A 19,645-nucleotide genomic window follows, 5' to 3' on the forward strand; every position below is an offset into this window, starting at 1 on the left:
CAGCACTGTGGGATCATGGGAAATGCCAAGGAAGCCAACAGAGCGGGATCGTGGGAAATGCCAAGGAAGCCAGCACTGTGGGATCATGGGAAATGCCAAGGTAGCCAGCAGCCCAAGGACTATTCTAAGCTAGGCTAATAGGGTGACGGAAGTCAATCCTTTCATCTGGGTTATCTCACTTGTCAGAGGTAGAGAACGGGCCTGGAGGAGCTCTTCAGCCCTTAAGATAGCTCTTCCACAAAAACATAAGGGCAGGGGCCCTTCTTGTCTAGTTCGTTGCTGTACTACCAGAGTGAAGTAGGCCCACAATATATTTTCGTTGTATGAAGGAACTAATGCATCAGTGGGTAATCCTTCCAAATGACTAATTGATGAACACCCAAATATGTCCCTACAAGTGTCACACACAGTGTCAGGCTCCCAGGATACACCCAAGGACTGCATGGCCCTACAGTACAGTGGAAGGATAACACCTGCCATTTTTGAGCACCTACTCTGTGCTGGGCACTGTGCCAGCCATACATCAGTTATTATCAGTAACCTCATCAACCACTAGATATTACTGCCCTCCTTTCTCAGTTGAGGAAACTGAGGCTCAGAGCGCTCACATGACTCAAGGCCACAGAGTAAGACAGTGACAGCACCTGGCTTCAGACCAGATCAAGCTAGTACCAAAGTCCGCCCTTTCCCTCTACAACAAGCTGTCTCCTCCTGGGAGGAGAGGAGAAGTGGGAGAGAAAGCCTTCTTTCTGAGGGCTCTGAGATCAGCAAGGCTGGCAAAGAGGGTCCTGGAAGACAGAAATATGGGCTGGAAGAGGGTACTGCAAGGGCCTGGGAAGCTCTCTAGAATCCAGGCTGGCCATTTCCACGTCTTCATCTTTATTCCTCATCACTGCCACCCCTACCCTCTTATTCCAGGCTCTCTGATCTCTTAGGTTATCTCTGGCCTCAGGGCCTTTGCACATGATATTTCCTCTGCCTGGAACACACTTTGACCTAGCTAATTCTTACTAATCTCTCAGGGTTCAGCATAAACATCACCTCTTCCAAGAAGCCGGCCCTGACTACCCCCTGACTGGGTTTGTTCCCCTGCCTGGTTCCTATCTCATCGTAACACTTAACGTACCTTTAATCGTATGCATCTCCCAATGGACTGGGAACTTAGATTCACTTGTGTGGTATTCACTGTATCCAGGCTTTACATACCTCCACTCACATAATGCTCACAGTGACCCCAGAGGAAGGTACTATTGCGAACCGCCTCTTACAAAGGAGGAAACTGAGGCACAGAGAGGTTAAGAGACTAGCTCAAGGTCCCACAGGTAGTTATCCATCAGGCTGTGATGCGAACCCAAGCACTGAGACTCTCGGGTCTGTACTTTCCACCACCCTGCTCTGTGGCCTCTCAGGGTTGGCCTCAATAAACCATCGCCAGATGAATTAATGGAGAGGTACTTGGATGGCAATCTGGACACGGCTGTGACCACTTGTCCTTGCCTTACGGGGAGGTGTGAAATGGTAGGAGGTGGGACCTTCTGGGCACAGGCAGTTCCAACTCTAGGAAGAAGGGCAGAGGGTAGGGGGAGCTGAGTCAGGTTGAACAAGTGACTCGGGCACAGAGGAGCTGCGCCCTCCCTTTCTCCCTCCTGACTGGCGGGTCATGATGCTCACGCACCCTCACCAAGACTATTTCCTCTGGATAATGAGTACACACTGGCAGCTGGTGTTATTGCTCTGGCTCAGGTGGAACACTGTACATCTTATCCTCCGGCTCCCTATTTTCCCCTTGAAACGGGTCAGTCTGATCAGAACTCAGGTTCTTGTCTCCCTACCTCACTGCTTACTCCAGCACTAATGACCCCTTCAACTCCCCCAAACCTGCTGGGCCAAAGTACAACTCTGGCTGCTGGGGCAGATCATTAAAGAAAGGACATCGGGTTTAATGAGCACCTACTCCGTGCCACTGTCTGTGTCCCTTCCATGGTGTTTATTGGGAAGGACTGTGGAGTCTGAGATCAGAGCAACGAAACCCAAGAGATTAAAGTGATTTCCCTGGGGCATCTTGAGTGATGGGATGGACGTGTTACTGAACCAGGTTCGTTTTAGCCAAAGCTCTGAGACGCCAGGGTTTGCAGCAAAGAGAGTGTATATTCACAAAGCAGCCAAGCGAGGAGATGGGAGAACAAGTCTCAAATCGGCCTTCCCAAAGGCAAGGGGCTTAGGGTATTTGTGGGATAGAGACTAAAGAAGCAGTGTGGTCTGAGGCATGGGGAGCTTGGGAAGCATGGGGAAAGGTGATTGGAAAAAGGTGCAGAATCATCGGTCTGCTCAGGCGTAACTAAGCTACAGGCCTCCATTTCGGGGGTGCTTAGCACCATCTGAGGGTGGAGTTTTGGGCCCTCTGACATCAAAAGTCAACAAGCAGACACTTGCGCATGTCCAGTTAGAGCTAGTCTTAACTGGCTTAATTTGAACTAGACACAAGTTCCTGGAAAACAATTCAGGCAAACATCTTACTGTTCAGGCTCTTGGAGGACATGCAAGTCTTTTGTAGCAACAGTTAAAATGACCTTGATTGGTGAAGGCAGGATACAGGTGAAATGGATTTAACTGATGCTTACCCACAGTTCAGACATACTTCACATCCAGGGCTGCACATGAGAAAAGGCAGGAAACCGGATGTCCAGGTATAAGTTGCGTGTGTGGCTCCTCCTGAACGTGTGAGCCCTGCGAGTACTCAGGGGCCAGGCAGCCTTCAGGGGCAGCCCTCTCCTACGGAGGAAAAGGAGGTCCGGGGAGGAGGGTCACCCAGAGAGATGCTGCTCAGAGGCCAGGTGTCAGGGCTGGAGACCTGCTCACGGGCTGCGTGTCTCTCCTTTTGCTCACAGCTCTCCCCAGCCACACGTGTGGGAACCCCGGGCGGCTGCCCAACGGCGTCCAGCAGGGTTCAACCTTCAACCTCGGCGACAAGGTCCGCTACAGCTGCAACCCCGGCTTCTTCCTGGAGGGCCACGCCGTGCTTACTTGCCACGCTGGCTCTGAGAACAGTGCCACGTGGGACTTCCCGCTGCCCTCCTGCAGAGGTAGGTGGCCAGGGAGGGCCTGAGGGGTGGGCAGCACCTTGGAGGGATGCTGCAGCTTCCAGTGGGACCCAGTCTCCATCCACTCCAGCAGGAGGTGGGGTACCCATTATGGGGAGCCCATGTCTGGGGGCCACCAAGGGTCCTCCGGGTCCCCAGGTATTCTAGGGGCTTTTAGGCCTCCCTGGACCTCGTAGTCCTCAGGTGTGCACTCCCTCAACCTGCTTCCCCTGCATCAACAAATTTATTTTTAGTCTGTCTGCCCTTCCCTCCTGCCCTCCTATCTCGGAAGATACATCATTTCTCTTCCTGTTACCGATGTGTCTCCCGTGCACGGCTGTCTCCCAGCTGTTTTCCTATTGATCTCACCCCGGCAGTGCTTCTCTCTTTTCTATAATTCAACCTCTCTCCCTATATAATGGTGTCCTCCTCCCAGTCTTCAAATATGCTCAAAACCTCTTTACCCCAGCACTGCCCCCCAGAAAAACCCAACTTCCTTCAGTGCTGCATCGGTCTCAGCCTCCCAGCTAGGGTAACCAACTTATCCTGGTTTCCCTGGCACCTTCCCATTTCTTAGCTCCAAAAGTCCCACATCCTGGAAACCCCCTCAGTCCCAGGCAAACCGAGACAGTTGGTCACCCCCTTCCCAGCCTATTTCTTATTGCCCCTGTATAGTAATCAAGCTTATTTCAAAAATAATTTCCCATGCCTCTTATCTGATGATAAAAATAGCACATGACCATTTTAAGTGAGCTTAGAAAATACAGAAGAGAATAAAGAAACAAAATTTACCCATTTTAACCACGATTTTCATATATTCCCTTCCCACCTTCTTCCTCTTTTTTTTAAATTGAAGTATAATTGATTTACAATGCTGTGTTAGTTTCAGGTGTACAGCAGTGTGATACAGATATACATATATATCTATTCTTTTTCAGATTATTTTCCATTATAGGTTATTACAAGATATTGAATATAGGTCTCTGTGCTGTACAGTAGGACCTTGTTATTTATCTATTTTATATACAATAGTATATAAAATATACTATTGTATATAAAATAGTATATTTTAAAATATACTATTTTATTTATAATAGTATATATATCTGTTAATCCCAAGCTCCTAATTTATCCTCCCCCTGCCCCTGGCTTCCCCTTTGGTAACCATAAATTTGTTTTCTTTGTCTGTGAATCTGTTTCTGTTTTGTAAATAAGTTCATTTACGTCATTTTTTTTAAGATTCTATGTGTAAATGATGTATGGTATTTGTCTTCTCTGACTTACTTCACTTAGTGTGATAATCTTTAGGTCCATTCATGTTGCTGCAAATGGCATTATTTCATTCTTTTTGATGGCTCAGTAATATTCCATCGTGTGTGTGTGTGTGTGTGTGTGTGTGTGTGTGTGTGTGTAATATCTTCTTTATCCATTCATTTGTTGATGCACATTTAGGTTGCTTCCATGTCTTGCCTATGGTAAATACTGCTGTTATGAACATTGGGTGCATGTATCTTTTCGAGTTAGAGTTTTCCTCTTTTCTGGATATATGCCCAGGAGCAGGATTGCTGGATCATATGGCAACTCTATTTTTAGTTTTTTAAGGAACCTCCATACTGTTCTCCATAGTGGCTGCACCAATGTACATTCCCGCCAACAGTGCAGGAGGGTTCCCTTATCTCCACATTTCCCTCCTCTCCAGCATTTATTATTTGTAGACTTTTTGCTAATGGCCATTCTGATTGGTGTGAGGTGGTACCTCATTGTACTTTTGATTTGCAATTCTCTAATAATTAGTGATGTTGAGCATCTTTTCCTGTGCCTGTTGGCCATCTGTGTGTCTTCTTTGGAAAATGCCTATTTAGGTCTTCTGCCCATTTTTTGATTGGGTTGTGTTTTTGATATTGAGCTGTTTGTATATTTTGGAATTTAAGCCCTTGTTGGTCACATTGTTTGCAAATATTTTCTCCCATTCTGTAGGTTGTCTTTTCATTTTTTTGGTGGTTTCCTATAAGTTTGATTAGGTCCCATTTGTTTACTTTTGCTTTTATTTCTTTTGTCTTGGTAGACTGAGTGAAGAAAACATTGGTACAATTTATATCTGAGAATGTTTGCCTATGTTCTCTTCTAGGAGTTTTACAGTGTCATGTCTTCTATTTAAGTCTTTAAGCCATTTTGAGTTTATTTTTGTGTGTGGTGTGAAGGAGTGTTCTAACTTCATTGATTTACATGTGGCTGTTCAGCTTTCCCAGCACCATTTGCTGAAGAGACTGTTCTCCATTGTATGTTCCTGCCTCCTTTGTTGAAGATTAATTGACTGTAGGCATGTGGGTTTATTTCTGGTGTCTCTATTCTGTTCCATTGATCCATACGTCTGTTTTTGTGTGCAATACCATACTGTTTTGATTATTATAGCTTTATAGTATTGTCTGAAGTCTGGGAGGGTTATGCCTCCAGCTTTGTCTAATACATATTGCATACATGCATATATTGTGAATATATATATGATTGAGATTATAATACATGTAGATATTTTTAACCACCTTATACAAACTGTGACATCATGAGAAGGGTTTCCTCATGACACCAACAATGCCCAGCATCTTGAAAGCTCCACCCAGCCTTGTCTATCCTCATCTCCCACTTACTCCCCTGCAAACTGGCCTTTGGCGCAAATATTTTGCATCACGTTGCCAAGTCAAATGGGAATTGTTTTGGCCCTTATATTCCTTGATGTCTCAACAGGCTTTTGCATTCTTGACCACTCTTTCCTTCTTGAAACCCTCATCTTGAAACCCCATGGATCTCTGAACACCCAGGTATAAGTCTAGGAGGATTGTTTCAAGGAGTTGAGAAGTGATTGGAACAAGTAGCTCTCCTTGGGTTCAAGTTTAGAGGAAGGTTTTCTGTAATTACTATCAGAAGGCTAGCTCGAGGAGAAGCAGCTCCCTCCTTCCACCATATGCTCACACCCATTTTCCTGTCTACACGAGCAATGGAAGATACTTGGCACATAGATCCCTTTCTCTTCTACCATTCCCATGGGAGGCATAATTAATTGATCATAGCACCCTTCCTGCTTGAGTCTGGAGGCAACTGTGAATTCCTTTCAAACAGGCAAGCCACAAGCAATCAATCTGAGTTGCTGCTTGACTCTGTGTTTGTTTAGCCCTCCTCAGCCAATAGAATTGGCCTCAGCCTTGGTTGGTCCTTTTTGATGGAGCCTGGGGAAACTAGTCTCGTTTCTCGCCTTCCTAAGTCCCCTCCTCTCAGGCCCCCTTTCTAACACGGGATAACTTGGGACACGTCTCTCTTCATGTGATTGATACCGGGAATGTCCAAACCAATCACATGAGACCTTGGCCCCTACACACAAGTGTGTGGCCCTGAGTGGCCTAACTGTGGTCTGAATCTGCTGTTTCCACTCTTCCTGATAGCACCTCTACCCACTCCCTACCCAGAGGATGTCACGGTTTAACACACTGATCTTCCAAGGAGAGGCATCAGAGTTGTAACATGGTAACAGAATGTGAAACATGATAGTAAATGAAATTAAGTATTTAAGCTGTGAAACGGAAAACACAATTCTCGTTCTTTTTACAGAACTATAAATATCATATTTTTTAATCAATATGGAAACTAAAGACAAATGTAGCGCATATATCAGAGGCAGAGGGACTGTCACCCTGTCCTCTGAAGTACAATTCACATCCATATCCCATCTTAATGAGGTGGAAATCTACAATCCCTCCAAGTATTTTCAGGAATCTTTGTCAGCTCTGGCTTCCTTTGAACCTTGAACTCACTGCCATGCCTCACCCATCTTGGTTCTGCTCTGCCAACCTAAGTTGAAAACTTGGCCCATTTTTCCTGACCCCCGCCCCAAACAAAAACAAAACCATTAACAAAGGTATTTGCATGCAGCACAGCCTTTATTGGAGGTTTGTGGCAATGCAGGGACTTCACACCTCAACAATGCAAGTGGCTTGAAATGAAAATTGGAGCAGTCAGGAACCCCAGAGCCTTTCGGCCCCTCCCCCTGGAAGCTTCTCCCTGGCTTCTGTCTTGGCAAGCCCCGGCTTCCCTGTGATGTGCGTTGCCCCGTCTCGTCTCACTCCAGCCTCCTCCACTTTGCTGCCTCTCGACCTCGGCCCCGTCTCAGGACTTCTGTCGACTTCTTAGGCACAAGAGCCCGGTTGCCCTTGGCTTTGCCATCTCCTTACAGGCTGATGTCTCCCTCCCCGACCCAAGCTCTTTAGGTATAGGGTGATATTATCTCTAACATAGAGAGCTTTCACTTGGAAGAAACCGTGGGGCTGGCTGTTAAAATATCTTTTTTGTTAACCCACTAGTCAAAGATAAGATGAGGGCTGCCTCAAGGAGGGCTTCCTTTGCCAGGTCAGACCATGGCCCCACAGTGCAGGGTCTGCACGTCCTGGCATGGGGGCAATGAGGGCTGGCCTTTCAGTGGGCAGAATGGGCTGGGGTGCTCCCCCAGTGTTCACATCACAGCAGTAATTCATGGGTGTGCAGAGCCTTTGGGGGCCACAGCTCTCTCCCAAGTCGCTCCTGATTTTCTCTCAACCTCTCAGATGACAATGATTCTTTCCCCACTTCTTCTCCACTGACTTTTCTCCTCCTCTTTCCCCTTGAAGCCAGAGGGCCCAGCATGGCCTCTTCTCTGGGAACTTCTTGCCTCTCTTGGAATTTCTCATCCACTCCGAGGCTTCTACTGTTGCTTGGGGACGACTCTTCAGTCTCTACCTCCAACCCTCCCTCTGTCCTGAGCTTCAGGCCCACAGTGATATCAAACTCACCTGAAGCCCTCCCTGGAGGGTGCTCCATATGCAGCACGCCCAGAACCTAACTCTTTCTATTTTCCCAAACCTGCGTTTTTTGTTGCCTTCCCCAGCTCGGTGAAGAGTGTCACCATCCAAGGTGACCAAGCCAGACACCACAGTGGCATCTTTACACTCCTCACCCTTCCCTGTACCCTTAGTCACCGCGACCTGGCAAATCCATCTCTGCACTGACACTGCCCTCTACGCCTTTGCCGCTCTTCAGGGGTGATGGTCCCAGGCCCTCTCAGCTCTCACCTGTCTCACTGCAAAGCGTCTCCAGTCACCCCACCACACACATCCCAATTCATTCTCCACCACAGGAGTGAACTTCCTAAGACACAGATCTGATAGCATCACACGTTGCTCAGATTCCCGCCAGTGACTCTTTATCACTGACAGGGTCAAGTTCAGATTCCTTAGCGTGGAGCACAAGGCCCTTCCGGAAGGAGGCCAAGGCCGACTTTTCTAAGTCCTCTCTAAGTAGCTTGCAATTAGCCACACCAGAAATGCTCCCTTCCAGAATGCTTCCCTTCCAAGGAAGCCAGCCGAGCATGTGAAATCTTGCTTTCAGAAGGGCTTCGAGCCCCGGGGACTCCCCGGTGCCTGAGGGGCCTTAGACAAAGCTCTGCTCAGAACTGGGAGGGAACAAAATGCTATCCCACTCTCCGAGCCCCCAGGGCCCTCCACTGCCTACGATTCGGGTCCATTTCTCTGTTTAATTCACCACATGCTGCAAGAGTAGCATGAGAAGCATCCTCAATAATGCCTGTGATTTTCTGGAAGTGATTTTCCAAACTGCCCTTCCTTAGTAGGCTGAGCTGAAAGGAACAGAGAAGGGTCCTCCTCGTGTGCCTCATGGTACCAGGAGCTGTGGTCATGCCGGGGTTAATGGGTTCAAACTCAGGGAGGATTAAAGCCTCTTGGCCCTTCTTTCTTTCGTGTAGACCTCTCAAGGGCTGGCATCTGTAAGTGGATAAACCTCATCCACTGGGCAGTGGTCCGTAAATACTGTCCGTAAATACTTGCTGAGTGAACCGATGGCTGGATGGGTCTAATTCACCACCAGGATTATGCAGGCATACGAGCCCGAAAGGGAAATTACTGGCCTGGGTTCGCCAACCTGCCCGGCAGCTCAGAATGACACAAGCTCCTTGAGTCCCAGGCTTCACAGAGTAGCTTGGAGGGTGGTGCCTCTGCCTCAAACAGCAAACGCCACCTGCCTGGCTGAAAGGTGAACTCAGTCTGGAGACACAGCCCAGACCAAGAGGGAATGGGGGCCATCTAGGGTCTGGGGGCAGAGCAGGTGCAAGTCTCACCTCGAAGGAGGCCCAGCCCAAGGCTACTAGTCCATCAAGGCTTGGCCCAGGTGGCAGAGGGAAAGTCCTGAAGTCCCTGGGAGCCCTGAACCTTGCGGAACCTCTTTGATCCGTAAGAAGGGAGAACATGTGGATTTCAGCAACAGGCCCCTAACTTGTGAGGGACATTGGCCCTGGATCAAAGAGGACCGCATGGGGAAGGAATCACGTTCAGATGCTCTGAGCGCTGAGAGGCAGGTGGTAGAGAGAAGCATCCTGAACAAGAAAGACTTGGCCCCTGAGGTCCAAGCCCAACACCGCAGGCTGCCCCCAAACCCAGGGAGATGGGGATTTGGTCTGCAGCAGCTTGGACGGACAGTGCCCAGATGCATTCCAAATATTTTGGCCCCAGGGAGGGGAACCTGTGAAATCTGAGACAGAAGCAGTGTCAGGCATGGAAAGAGCATGGATTCAAACAGGCCTACATTCAACCCTAGCCATGCCAGCCCAGAGCTGTGGGTCACCGGCTAAACCCTTCTGAGTTTTAAAGCGGGGACATGAGTAGTGGCCTTAAAGGGTGATTGCTTACTTGTTCATTCACTCAGCATTTAACACCGTTCGGTTGAGTACCTACTATGTGCCCGCCAGTCACTGACTCAGTCCTTAGTTATTAAGTGCCAGACATTGTTCTAGATGCACAGAATCGCAGTGATGAATAAGTCAGACCAAGTTCCATGATCTCAGGGCGTTTACGTTTTAGCATCCTCAGGCAGAATACAGGCAAGAAATCCAATAAACAAATTTCAGATCATAATAGGAGCTATGAGGGAAATCAAGTTACTAGTAACAAAGGAGGCTGCTTTAGAGGGAGCCGTCAGGAGGGGACTCTGAGGAGGTGGCATTTGAACTGAGTCCTGAATGACAAGAAGGAGCCTGTTATGTGATGACCTGGGCATTCCCAACAGAAGGAACAGCAGGTGTAAAGGCCCTGAGGTGGGAGAGAGCTTGTTAGAGGAACAGAAAACAGACCCACAGCGGGCAACGTAGAGTTGGGGGGGAGGCGAGGGGAGTGGGTGGGACTGTGGTGGAGCAGGACCTGAAGTGTGGGTTTGGTTCTAAATTCAGGAGGGAGCCAGGAAAGGCTTTTCAGCATTGGCTAAAATGATCACCCCGGGTGCTAGAAGGGAGAGGGATCGTAGCTGGCAAGAGGCACAACTGGGAGGCCAGTCAGGAGGCAGCTATGGCAGGTGTGCAGGCTGGAGACGATGCATCTTGGTCAAGGGTGGCCGTGGTAGAGGTGGAGGGAAGGGGGTAAATTGGGGCCGTGGTTTAGGGGCACAGCCAACAGCCTTGCTGATGGAAGGCATGTAGGTGCTGATGGAACAAAGGGTCGGGGTTGACTCCTAGGCTCTTTCTGGAGTGCTGGCAGGGTGAGTATGCCAGTGACCAAGATGGGGACGACTGCGACAGGGAGTAGGAAGTGTGTGCCCTAAATGCAGTCAAGAGAGCTCATTTTGTCCGGGTCAAGTTTGAGATGCCTGTGAGATCTCCAAGTAGGGGGTATCAGTTCTGTGGCTGGGGGCAGTTCCAAGCTAGAAAGAGATCAGGAGAGGGGTGAGAGACCCTACGTGGCAATGGAGATAGCCAGGAGGGTCTGGGGACTGCATACTGGGACCCCTTGTGCTGTTCAAATTATACAACATACAGAAAGCACCGAATACCCTGCCAGACAGTGTGGACCTTGAGTGATTCCAAGCACAGGGACTTGGCATGGACCATGGCTCCCAGAGGGCATTCCTAACTACGGGGTCCCTCTACTACCGCTGGGCTCACTCGTCCTTCTCCTGTCGCCTTTGCCATCACTACTGTTACTATTACACAACCACGCAGAATGTGGGCTCTGGAGTCCGATCACCTGGATTCAAATCCTGGCCTTGCCACTCACACCCACTAGCTGAGTGACTGTGGGTATGAGTGCCCTTCTCTGTGCCCTGGTTTTCTCACCTGTGAATTATAATAACAGTAGTACTTAACTCAGAAGGTGAAGTGAGGCTCAAGTTGATCAATGCTCCCCTCGCAGCAGAGGGCCTTGTTCACAGTAATGACTCAATGACAGTTAGCTGTCGTGATTCTCACAGCCACGGCCATCACTGGCCGGCGTTTATCAAGCACTAGCTATATGCCAGACCTTGTGTTATCTAATTTAATCCTTACAAAAACCCCAGGAGGTTAAGATCTTACAGTGAGGGAACTGAGACCTGGTGAGGTGAGGTACTTTGCCTGTGGTCGCACAGCTAGGGGGTGATTCTGCCCAAGTCCATGTGCCTACCAGCCACGATCTTGGCCACCCCTGCCTACTGTAGACAAGGACGATGGCCTGTGACCCATGGCAAGAGACTCATGATGGCATCGTTACTTCCAGAGCTCCTGCAGTTTGGTCCGGGACCCAACAACTTGGTCCCCTCATAGGTACATCCCCTGCACGGGTCCACCAGGCCAGGGACTGCCCCGTCTGCTGTGGTTTCCCTTTGACCTTCCTCTTTAACTTGTACCAGGAGCTCTTTAGGAGAGAAGCCCCAGGGAAAGGGCCTGAGGCGGTTCTGCTGGGCAGATGCCACTTTGGGGTGGGGGCCAGGGTCTGGGGGACCAGGGTCTCTTATGAGGAAACCTGACCCAAGACTCACCCACCTCTACCTGAGCGTGGGTGGCGGGGTCCTAGCTGTGGAGAATGCACAATGCCTCTGCCTCAGGCCCCTCAGGCAGAGAAGAGGGGGAGTGGGAAGAGGCTTCTCCCACCTGGAAAAGCCCCCTCCAGGATCTGGGGCTTCCGGAAGCCCATGTCAAGACTGGCATTGCAGTGACCAAAGCCTGAGAGGCAGAGAAATAGGTGGATAATGGCGTGGGTCTGGAGTCAGAGAGTTATGGATTTGAATCCTGGCTCCAACATTTAGTAGCCAGGTGACCATGGGCAAGTTTTAAAAACTCTCTGAGCTTCAGTTTCCTCATCTGTAAACTGTGGGTGACATAACACCTATCTCTTTGAGCAGTTTGAGGATTAAATGAGAAAATGCAGGTACAGCATTTAGCACGATGCCTGGCCTGTAATGAAAGTGCAACAGAGAAGAGGTACATAGCCGAATACCATGTCCTGTTTACATTCATCCTGTCAGAAGGTCACCTCGGGGGAAGTTGCTACGAAGAATTCTGGGGGTGGCGGAAATAACAGTGCTCTCGGGCATTTGGCAATTTCTTAATTTTAAGAAGGGGTGTCCTTGATAAAGCCAAGGATAAAGGGGCAGAATCCTCAGGCCCCAGAAGAGTGGACTGGTGAGGTTGAGCAGGGACACTGAGCTGCACAGTACAAGGAAAGGGGGAGCACTGCTGGTGGGTTTGGGGCAATGATGCCCTGGCTCTCTCAGCCTTGCACTAGAGTTGTAAGATGGTAGCTTCTCCCCAGTAGGGGGCCTATTGGAATTTTCCTTTCCTCAGAGGCTGAGTAGCCCTGGGGAGGGAGGATATGGGTAGAACCCCAATGCCAAGGGCCCCAAAGCTTCTAGGCATCCAAGATTGTGCCCTGGAATTGGCCTGAAATGGTGGGGAGGAATACAGTGTAGGTTCCTCCATTCCTACCTGAAATTTGTGAGTCACTGGAGAGTTAACAGACATCAAAGGGAGCTGAGGGATAGTTCTCTAAAATTATAGTTAATTGAGGAAATTTCAGTGGAACTTAAAGACAATCATAAATAAAGTCATAAACTTGGAAAGGCAGCTATCAGCATAACACAGCTGCACCCTAGAATATACATGACTTAATAACAATGGAGAATGCCCATCGCCACAGAAGGAGAAAGTGTAAATTAATATTTTAGGAGTGTGGTGTCAGCTGAAGGTTATATTTTATGACTCTGAAGTTGTAACCATGAAATATGATACCTTGTTTAAAGTGTGAGAAAACCTCCAAACAACTTTTACAGCATCTTCAATCAAAACAGAATGGTGCAGGAACAAGGGTGTCAAAGGAGCCTAAGAGGCAGGGAAGACTCCAACGGCAAAGGTGCCATCTTCAGAGTAGACAGGTGCCTCTGGCTAGAGGGTCTTAAGCTCCAAGTGCTCAGTTCCAGCACAGTCTGGAAGTCGTTGACTAAAATTGGGAAGTTTGACTGTCTCAGGATGGCTTACCAAACTGCTATCAAACAGGGAGTGTTACTGAGCCAGACCTGGGTCTGCTCGCCTGGTGCACAGCAGAGCCAAACTACTGACACAGGATTGTGGTGAAGGAAAATACAGCGTTTATTGCAAGCCCAAGCAAAGAGAATGGGCAGCTCATGTTTAAAAGACCCGAACTCCCTGATGGCATTCACGCAAGGGTTTTTAAAAGCAAGGTGAGGGAGAGGGTCACGGGGTGCCTGATTAGCTCGCGGACATTTCTTCTGATTGGTTGGTGGTGAGGTAATTGGGAGTCAACATCATCAACCTTCTGGTTCCAACAGATCTGGGTTCTACATGCTGGTGGTCAGCATGCAGTTAACTTCTTTCACCTGGTGAGGGTTTTAGTCTCTGCAAAACAACACAAGGATATGGCTCAGGATATTGTCTATAGCCCTTGAGGCGGAACTAAAGGCCCTTGACTTGGTTTTATGGCCAAACTATTGTTATTTTGTCTTGCTTGACTCTTTTCCTTTGTTTCTGCATTGTTTCACTTTTCTAATTAAATGTACTCTTTGGGATTCTGGGAAGGCCTAGACGCTAAACCTTTTTCTTTTTTTTAACACCTTTATTGGAGTATAATTGCTTTACAATGGTGTGTTAGTTTCTGCTTTATAACAAAGTGAACCAGCTATACATATACATATATCCCCATATCTCCTCCCTCTTGCATCTCCCTCCCATGCTCCATATCCCACCCCTCTAGGTGGTCACAAAGCACCGAGCTGATCTCCCTGTGCTATGCAGCTGCTTCCCACTAGATATCGATTTTACATTTGGTAGTGTATATATGTCCATGCCACTCTCTCACTTCGTCCCAGCTTACCCTTCCCCCTCCTTGTGTCCTCAAGTCTATTCTCTACATCTGCATCTTTATTCTTCTCCTGCCCCTAGGTTCTTCAGAAACTTGTGTTTTTTTTTAGATTCTGTATATATGTGTTAGCATACAGTATTTGTTTTTCTCTTTCTGACTTAATTCACTCTGTATGACAGACTCTAGGTCCATCGACCTCACTACAAAAACTCAGTTTCATTTCTTTTTATGGCTGAGTAATATTCCATTGTACGTATGTGCCACATCTTTATCCATTCATCTGTCAATGGACACCTATGTTGCTTCCATATCCTGGCTATTGTAAATAGAGGTGCAATGAACATTGTGGTACATGACTCTTTTTTTTTTTTACTGAACCATTTTGAACCTTACTAGCTAAGTTAGCTCTCAGCTAGATATACTTTTTTTTTAACATCTTCATTGGAGTATAATCACTTTACAATGGTGTGTTAGTTTCTGCTGTATAACAAAGTGAATCAGCTATGCATATACGTACATCCCCATGTCTCCTCCCTGTTGCATCTCCCTCCCACCCTACCTATCCCACCCCTCTAGGTGGTCACAGAGCACCAAGGTGATCTCCCTGTGCTATGCGGCTGCTTCCCACTAGCTATCTACTTTACATTTGGAAGTGTATATATGTACATGCTGCTCTCTCACTTCATCCCAGCTTACCCTTCCCCCTCCCCGTGTCCTCAAGTCCATCCTCTATGTCTGTGTCTTCATTCCTGTCCTGCCCCTAGGTTCTTCAAAACCATTTTTTTTTGTTTTAGATTCCATATATATACGTGTTAGCATATGGTATTTGTTTTTCTCTCTCTGACTTACTTCACTCTGTATGACAGACTCTAGGTCCATCCACCTCATTACAAATAACTCAATTTCATTTCTTTTTATGGCTGAGTAATATTCCATTGTATATATGTGCCACATCTTCTTTATCCATTCATCTGTCGATGGACATTTAGGTTGCTTCCATGTCCTGGATATTGTAAATAGAGGTGCAATGAACATTTTGGTACATGACTCTTTTTGAATTATGGTTTTCTCAGGGTATATGCCCAGTAGTGAGATTGCTGGGTCATATGGTAATTCTATTTTTAGTTTTTTAAGGAGACTCCTTACTATTCTCCATAGTGGCTGTATCAATTACATTCCCACCAACAGAGCAAGAGTGTTCCCTTTCCTCCACACCCTCTCCAGCATTTATTGTTTGTAGAGTTTTTGATGATGGCCATTCAGACTGTGTGAGGTGATACCTCACTGTAGTTTTGATTTGCATTCCTCTAATGATTAGTGATGCTGAGCATCCTTTCATGTGTTTCTTGGCAATCCTGTATCTTCTTTGGAGAAATGTCTATTTAGGTCTTCTGCACATTTTTGGATTCGGTTGTTTGTTTTTTTGATATTGAGCTGCATGAGCTGCTTGTAAATTTTGGAGATTAATCCTTTGTCAGTTGCTTCATTTGCAAATATTTTCTCCCATTCTGAGAGTTGTCTTTTTGTCTTGTTTATGGTTTCCTTTGCTGTGCAGAAGCTTTTGTTTCATTAGGTCCCATATTTTATTTTTGTTTTTATTTCCATTTCTCTAGGAGGTAGGTCAAAAAGGATCTTGCTCTGATTTATGTCATGGAGTGTTCTGCCTATGTTTTCCTCTAAGAGTTCTATAGTGTCTGGCATTGCATTTAGGTCTTTAATCCATTTTGAGTTTATTTTTGTGTATGGTGTTAGGGAGTGTACTAATTTCATTCTTTTACATGTAGCTGTCCAGTTTTCCCAGCACCACTTATTGAAGAGGCTGTCTTTTCTCCACTGTATATTCTTGCCTCCTTTATCAAAGATAAGGTGACCATATATGTGTGGGTTTATCTCTGGGCTTTCTATCCTGTTCCATAGATCTAATTTCTGTTTTTGTGCCAGTACCATACTGTCTTGATTACTATAGCTTTGTGGTATAGTCTGAAGTCAGGGAGCCTGATTCCTCCAGCTCTGTTTTTCTTTCTCAAGATTGCTTTGGCTATTCAGGGTCTTTTGTGTTTCCATACAAACTGTGAAATTTTTTGTTCTAGTTCTGTGAAAAATGCCAATGGTAGTTTGATAGGGATTGCATTGAATCTGTAGATTGCTTTGGGTAGTAGAGTCATTTTCACAATGTTGATTCTTCCAATCCAAGAATATGGTCTATGTCCCCATCTGTTTGTATCATCTTTAATTTCTTTCATCAGTGTCTTATAGTTTTCTTTTTTTTTCTTTTTTTTTTTTTGCGGCACACAGGCCTCTCACTGTTGTGGCCTCTCCCGTTGTGGAGCACAGGGTCCAGACACACAGGCTCAGTGGCCATGGCTCATGGGCCCAGCCGCTCCGTGGCATGTAGGATCTTCCCGGACCGGGGCACGAACCCGTGTCCCCTGCATCGGCAGGCGGACTCTCAACCACTGCACCACCAGGGAAGCCCCTATAGTTTTCTTCATACAGGTCTTTTGTCTCCTTAGGTAGGTTTATTCCTAGGTATTTTATTCTTTTTGTTGCAGTGGCAAATGGGAGTGTTTCCTTAATTTCTCTTGCAGATTTTTCATCATTAGTGTATTGGAATGCAAGAGATTTCTATGCATTAATTTTGTATCCTGCTACTTTGCCAAATTCATTGATTAGCTCTAGTAATTTTCTGGTAGCCTCTTTAGGTTTCTCTATGTATAGTATCATGTCGTCTGCAAACAATAACAGTATTACTTCTTCTTTTCCAATTTGGATTCCTTTTATTTCTTTTTCTTCTCTGATTGCTGTGGCTAAAACTTCCAAAACTATGTTGAATAATAGTGGTGAGAGTGGACAACGTTGTCTTGTTCCTGATCTTAGAGGAAATGGTTTCAGTTTTTCACCATTGAGAATGATGTTGACTGTGGGTTTGTCATATATGGCCTTTTCTATGTTGAGGTAAGTTCCCTGTATGCCTACTTTCTGCAGGGTTTTTATCATAAACGGGTGTTGAATTTTGTTGAAAGCTTTCTCTGCATCTATTGAGATGATCATATGGTTTTTCTCCTTCAATTTGTTAGTATGGTTTATCACATTGATTGATTTGCATATATTGAAGAATCCTTGCATTCCTGGGCTAAACCCCACTTGATCATGGTGTATGATCCTTTTAATGTGCTGTTGGATTCTGTTTGCTAGTATTTTGTTGAGGATTTTTGCATCTACGTTCATCAGTGATATTGACCTGTAGTTTTCTTTCTTTGTGACATCTTTGTCTGGTTTTGGTATCATGGTGGAGGCTGATACCAAAGGAGGCTGATGGTGGAGGCTAAAGATATTTTAGAAACAAGAGGTGGGGTATACTGGGGGTGGGAAGGGAAGGGTCTGTCCCTGGGAATATCCAACAGGATCCTGCTTGGTTTCAAGAAGTGTGGTGTAATGGAGGAGACCACAGTCCTGGTACAGAGAGACTCAGCTGGGATCCTAAGTTGGCCACGTACTGCATCACCTTCTGAAAGTTACCTTCTAAACCTTTCTGAGCTTCAGTTTCCTGTATCATTTATTTGTTCAACAGATATTTATTGGGTGCCTGCTATACACTAGGAAATGTGGTAGCTGCTGGGGACAGAACAGACATGGCCCCTGCCCTCATGGACTTTACTGTCTAGACATTAAATAAATTACTAAGTTGATCAATTGATTATGGGAAAGTATGTGGTGCTCTAGAAGTATATGATGGGGAGAAGGGGTATTCTGTTTCTGGAACGGTCCTTGAGAAGCGACACTTAGACTGGGACCTAAAGGCTAAGCAGGGGCCAGCCAGGCCCAAGGAGGTAGGGAAGAAGTTTTCAGAAAGAGAAAGTAGCACTTTCAAAGGTCCTTGGGCAGAGAGATGCTTGGTGCAACAGAAGAGCTGGGAGGAGGCTGGTGTGGTTACAGAAAGTGGGCAGGTAGAGGCTGGTATGAGGCGAGGCCCTATGAGGTCCATGTCAGCCCCTGGATAGGATATTCTGAGTGACAGTGGAGTTGTCGAAGGTCCCTGCTGAAGGGCGTGGCATCGTCAGGTCTGTACTGTTTGGGATCACTCAGGCTTCTGTGTGAGGAATGGGTGTGCTGGGGCAGGAGGGATGCTTAGACACAGGAGGGAGACTTCATGGCTGGGCTTGGACCACGATGTGGCTTAGGGTAGAGCAGATGCAGTGAAGACAGGAGACCGAATCAAGAGCCGCTTAGAAGGACAGACAGGCTTTGGTCACTGTTGCGTGTCGGGGGCAGGAGGGGTTGAGGATGTCCCCCAGCTCTGCCATGAGGCATGGGGTGGATAGTGCTGACACCCCCCCTCCAAGACAGGAACCTGGAAGAAGGCTGAGTGTCGTGGGAGGAGAGGATGAGGACGGTCTTGGTCAGGGTGTGTTGGGAACGACATAAGATGGATACCTAGAAGGGTTTCTAGGACCAGGAACCAGGCAGGAGGCTGAGGAGTCGTTCTCTCTCCCCCAAGACCTGCTTCCCCTCCAGCCTTTCTGCTGCTGCGTCATCATCTGGACGCGCAGACCGTGTGGACTGCAGGCCTGTGGGAGCTCCTTCTCAGCCTCCTTTCAGGAGCCTCTGCTTCTGCCTGCTGCCCGTTAAATGTCTTCTGCCCCTGGCCATCTTCACTCCCGTGGAGCCAGCTCCCTCTTCATCCCGCCCACTCCTGGCCTCTTGGTCTCTAGGCTCCAGGCCCACCTGCCTATCCCTCTTGCGCTCACATTCAGCGTGGGGGCGGGGAAGGGGTCATCACCATCCCGCATCCCTGTTATCCTCAGCACTGTTACCTTGTTAGAGACCTCAGCGTGCTCTTCCCTCCTCCCCTTCACAGCCCACTCCTGGGTGGTGGAAGCCACATCCTCTTGCTTCTCCCCCAGCCTCGTTCTTGAATCTCTTCTGTTCCTTCTCTTTCCTCCCACGGCCACGGGTTCAGGCTCTGACGTCGGGCACAGCCTCTTCACCGTTCTCCTCACTGCTTTCTCCCACTGGGCACACTCGCCACCCCCAAACCACATCATCCATCCATCACGTGGGGACCAGGAGTCATCTTTCTAAAGCAGGCCTGGGCTTTCACTCCCTGCTGACAAACTGGCAAGTCTACCCGACACCTGCAGGGTGGAATCCATCCCTTTAGCAAGACCACCAGGGCCTTTCTGAGCTGACCGCTACCTTCCTCTCCATGTCCACCCCACCACACACCTCTGCATCCTGCACCTTCATCTGGAGGAAAGCCGACCACTCCCCAAGCACACCACACCCATTCGGACCCTCTTACCTCCAGATGCCCTGTTTCCTCTGCCGGGAGCCCCTTATTTTTCTCTCCCTCCAGCACACTCCTACTCCTTTTTCAAGGTCCAGGTTAAGTGTGTCTTCTTTGACCATGAT

At 47.6% G+C, this 19,645-nt stretch overlaps 1 protein-coding gene across 2 annotated transcripts in view; it reads left to right on the plus strand.

Moving 5' to 3' along the window:
- Window positions 1-19,645, plus strand: part of CSMD2 (CUB and Sushi multiple domains 2) — a 665,093-nt gene that overhangs the window by 225,203 nt on the left and 420,245 nt on the right. For both annotated transcript variants that reach the window (XM_029230811.1, XM_029230813.1), the window contains exon 4: window positions 2,889-3,083. In XM_029230811.1, the coding sequence (XP_029086644.1) occupies window positions 2,889-3,083 (195 nt within the window). The remainder of the gene's footprint in view (window positions 1-2,888; window positions 3,084-19,645) is intronic.

This window comes from Monodon monoceros, unplaced genomic scaffold (genome assembly GCF_005190385.1).
Source record: "Monodon monoceros isolate NGI ecotype Baffin Bay Population unplaced genomic scaffold, NGI_Narwhal_1 Super_Scaffold_18, whole genome shotgun sequence".
NCBI classification, from domain to species: Eukaryota; Metazoa; Chordata; class Mammalia; order Artiodactyla; family Monodontidae; genus Monodon; species Monodon monoceros.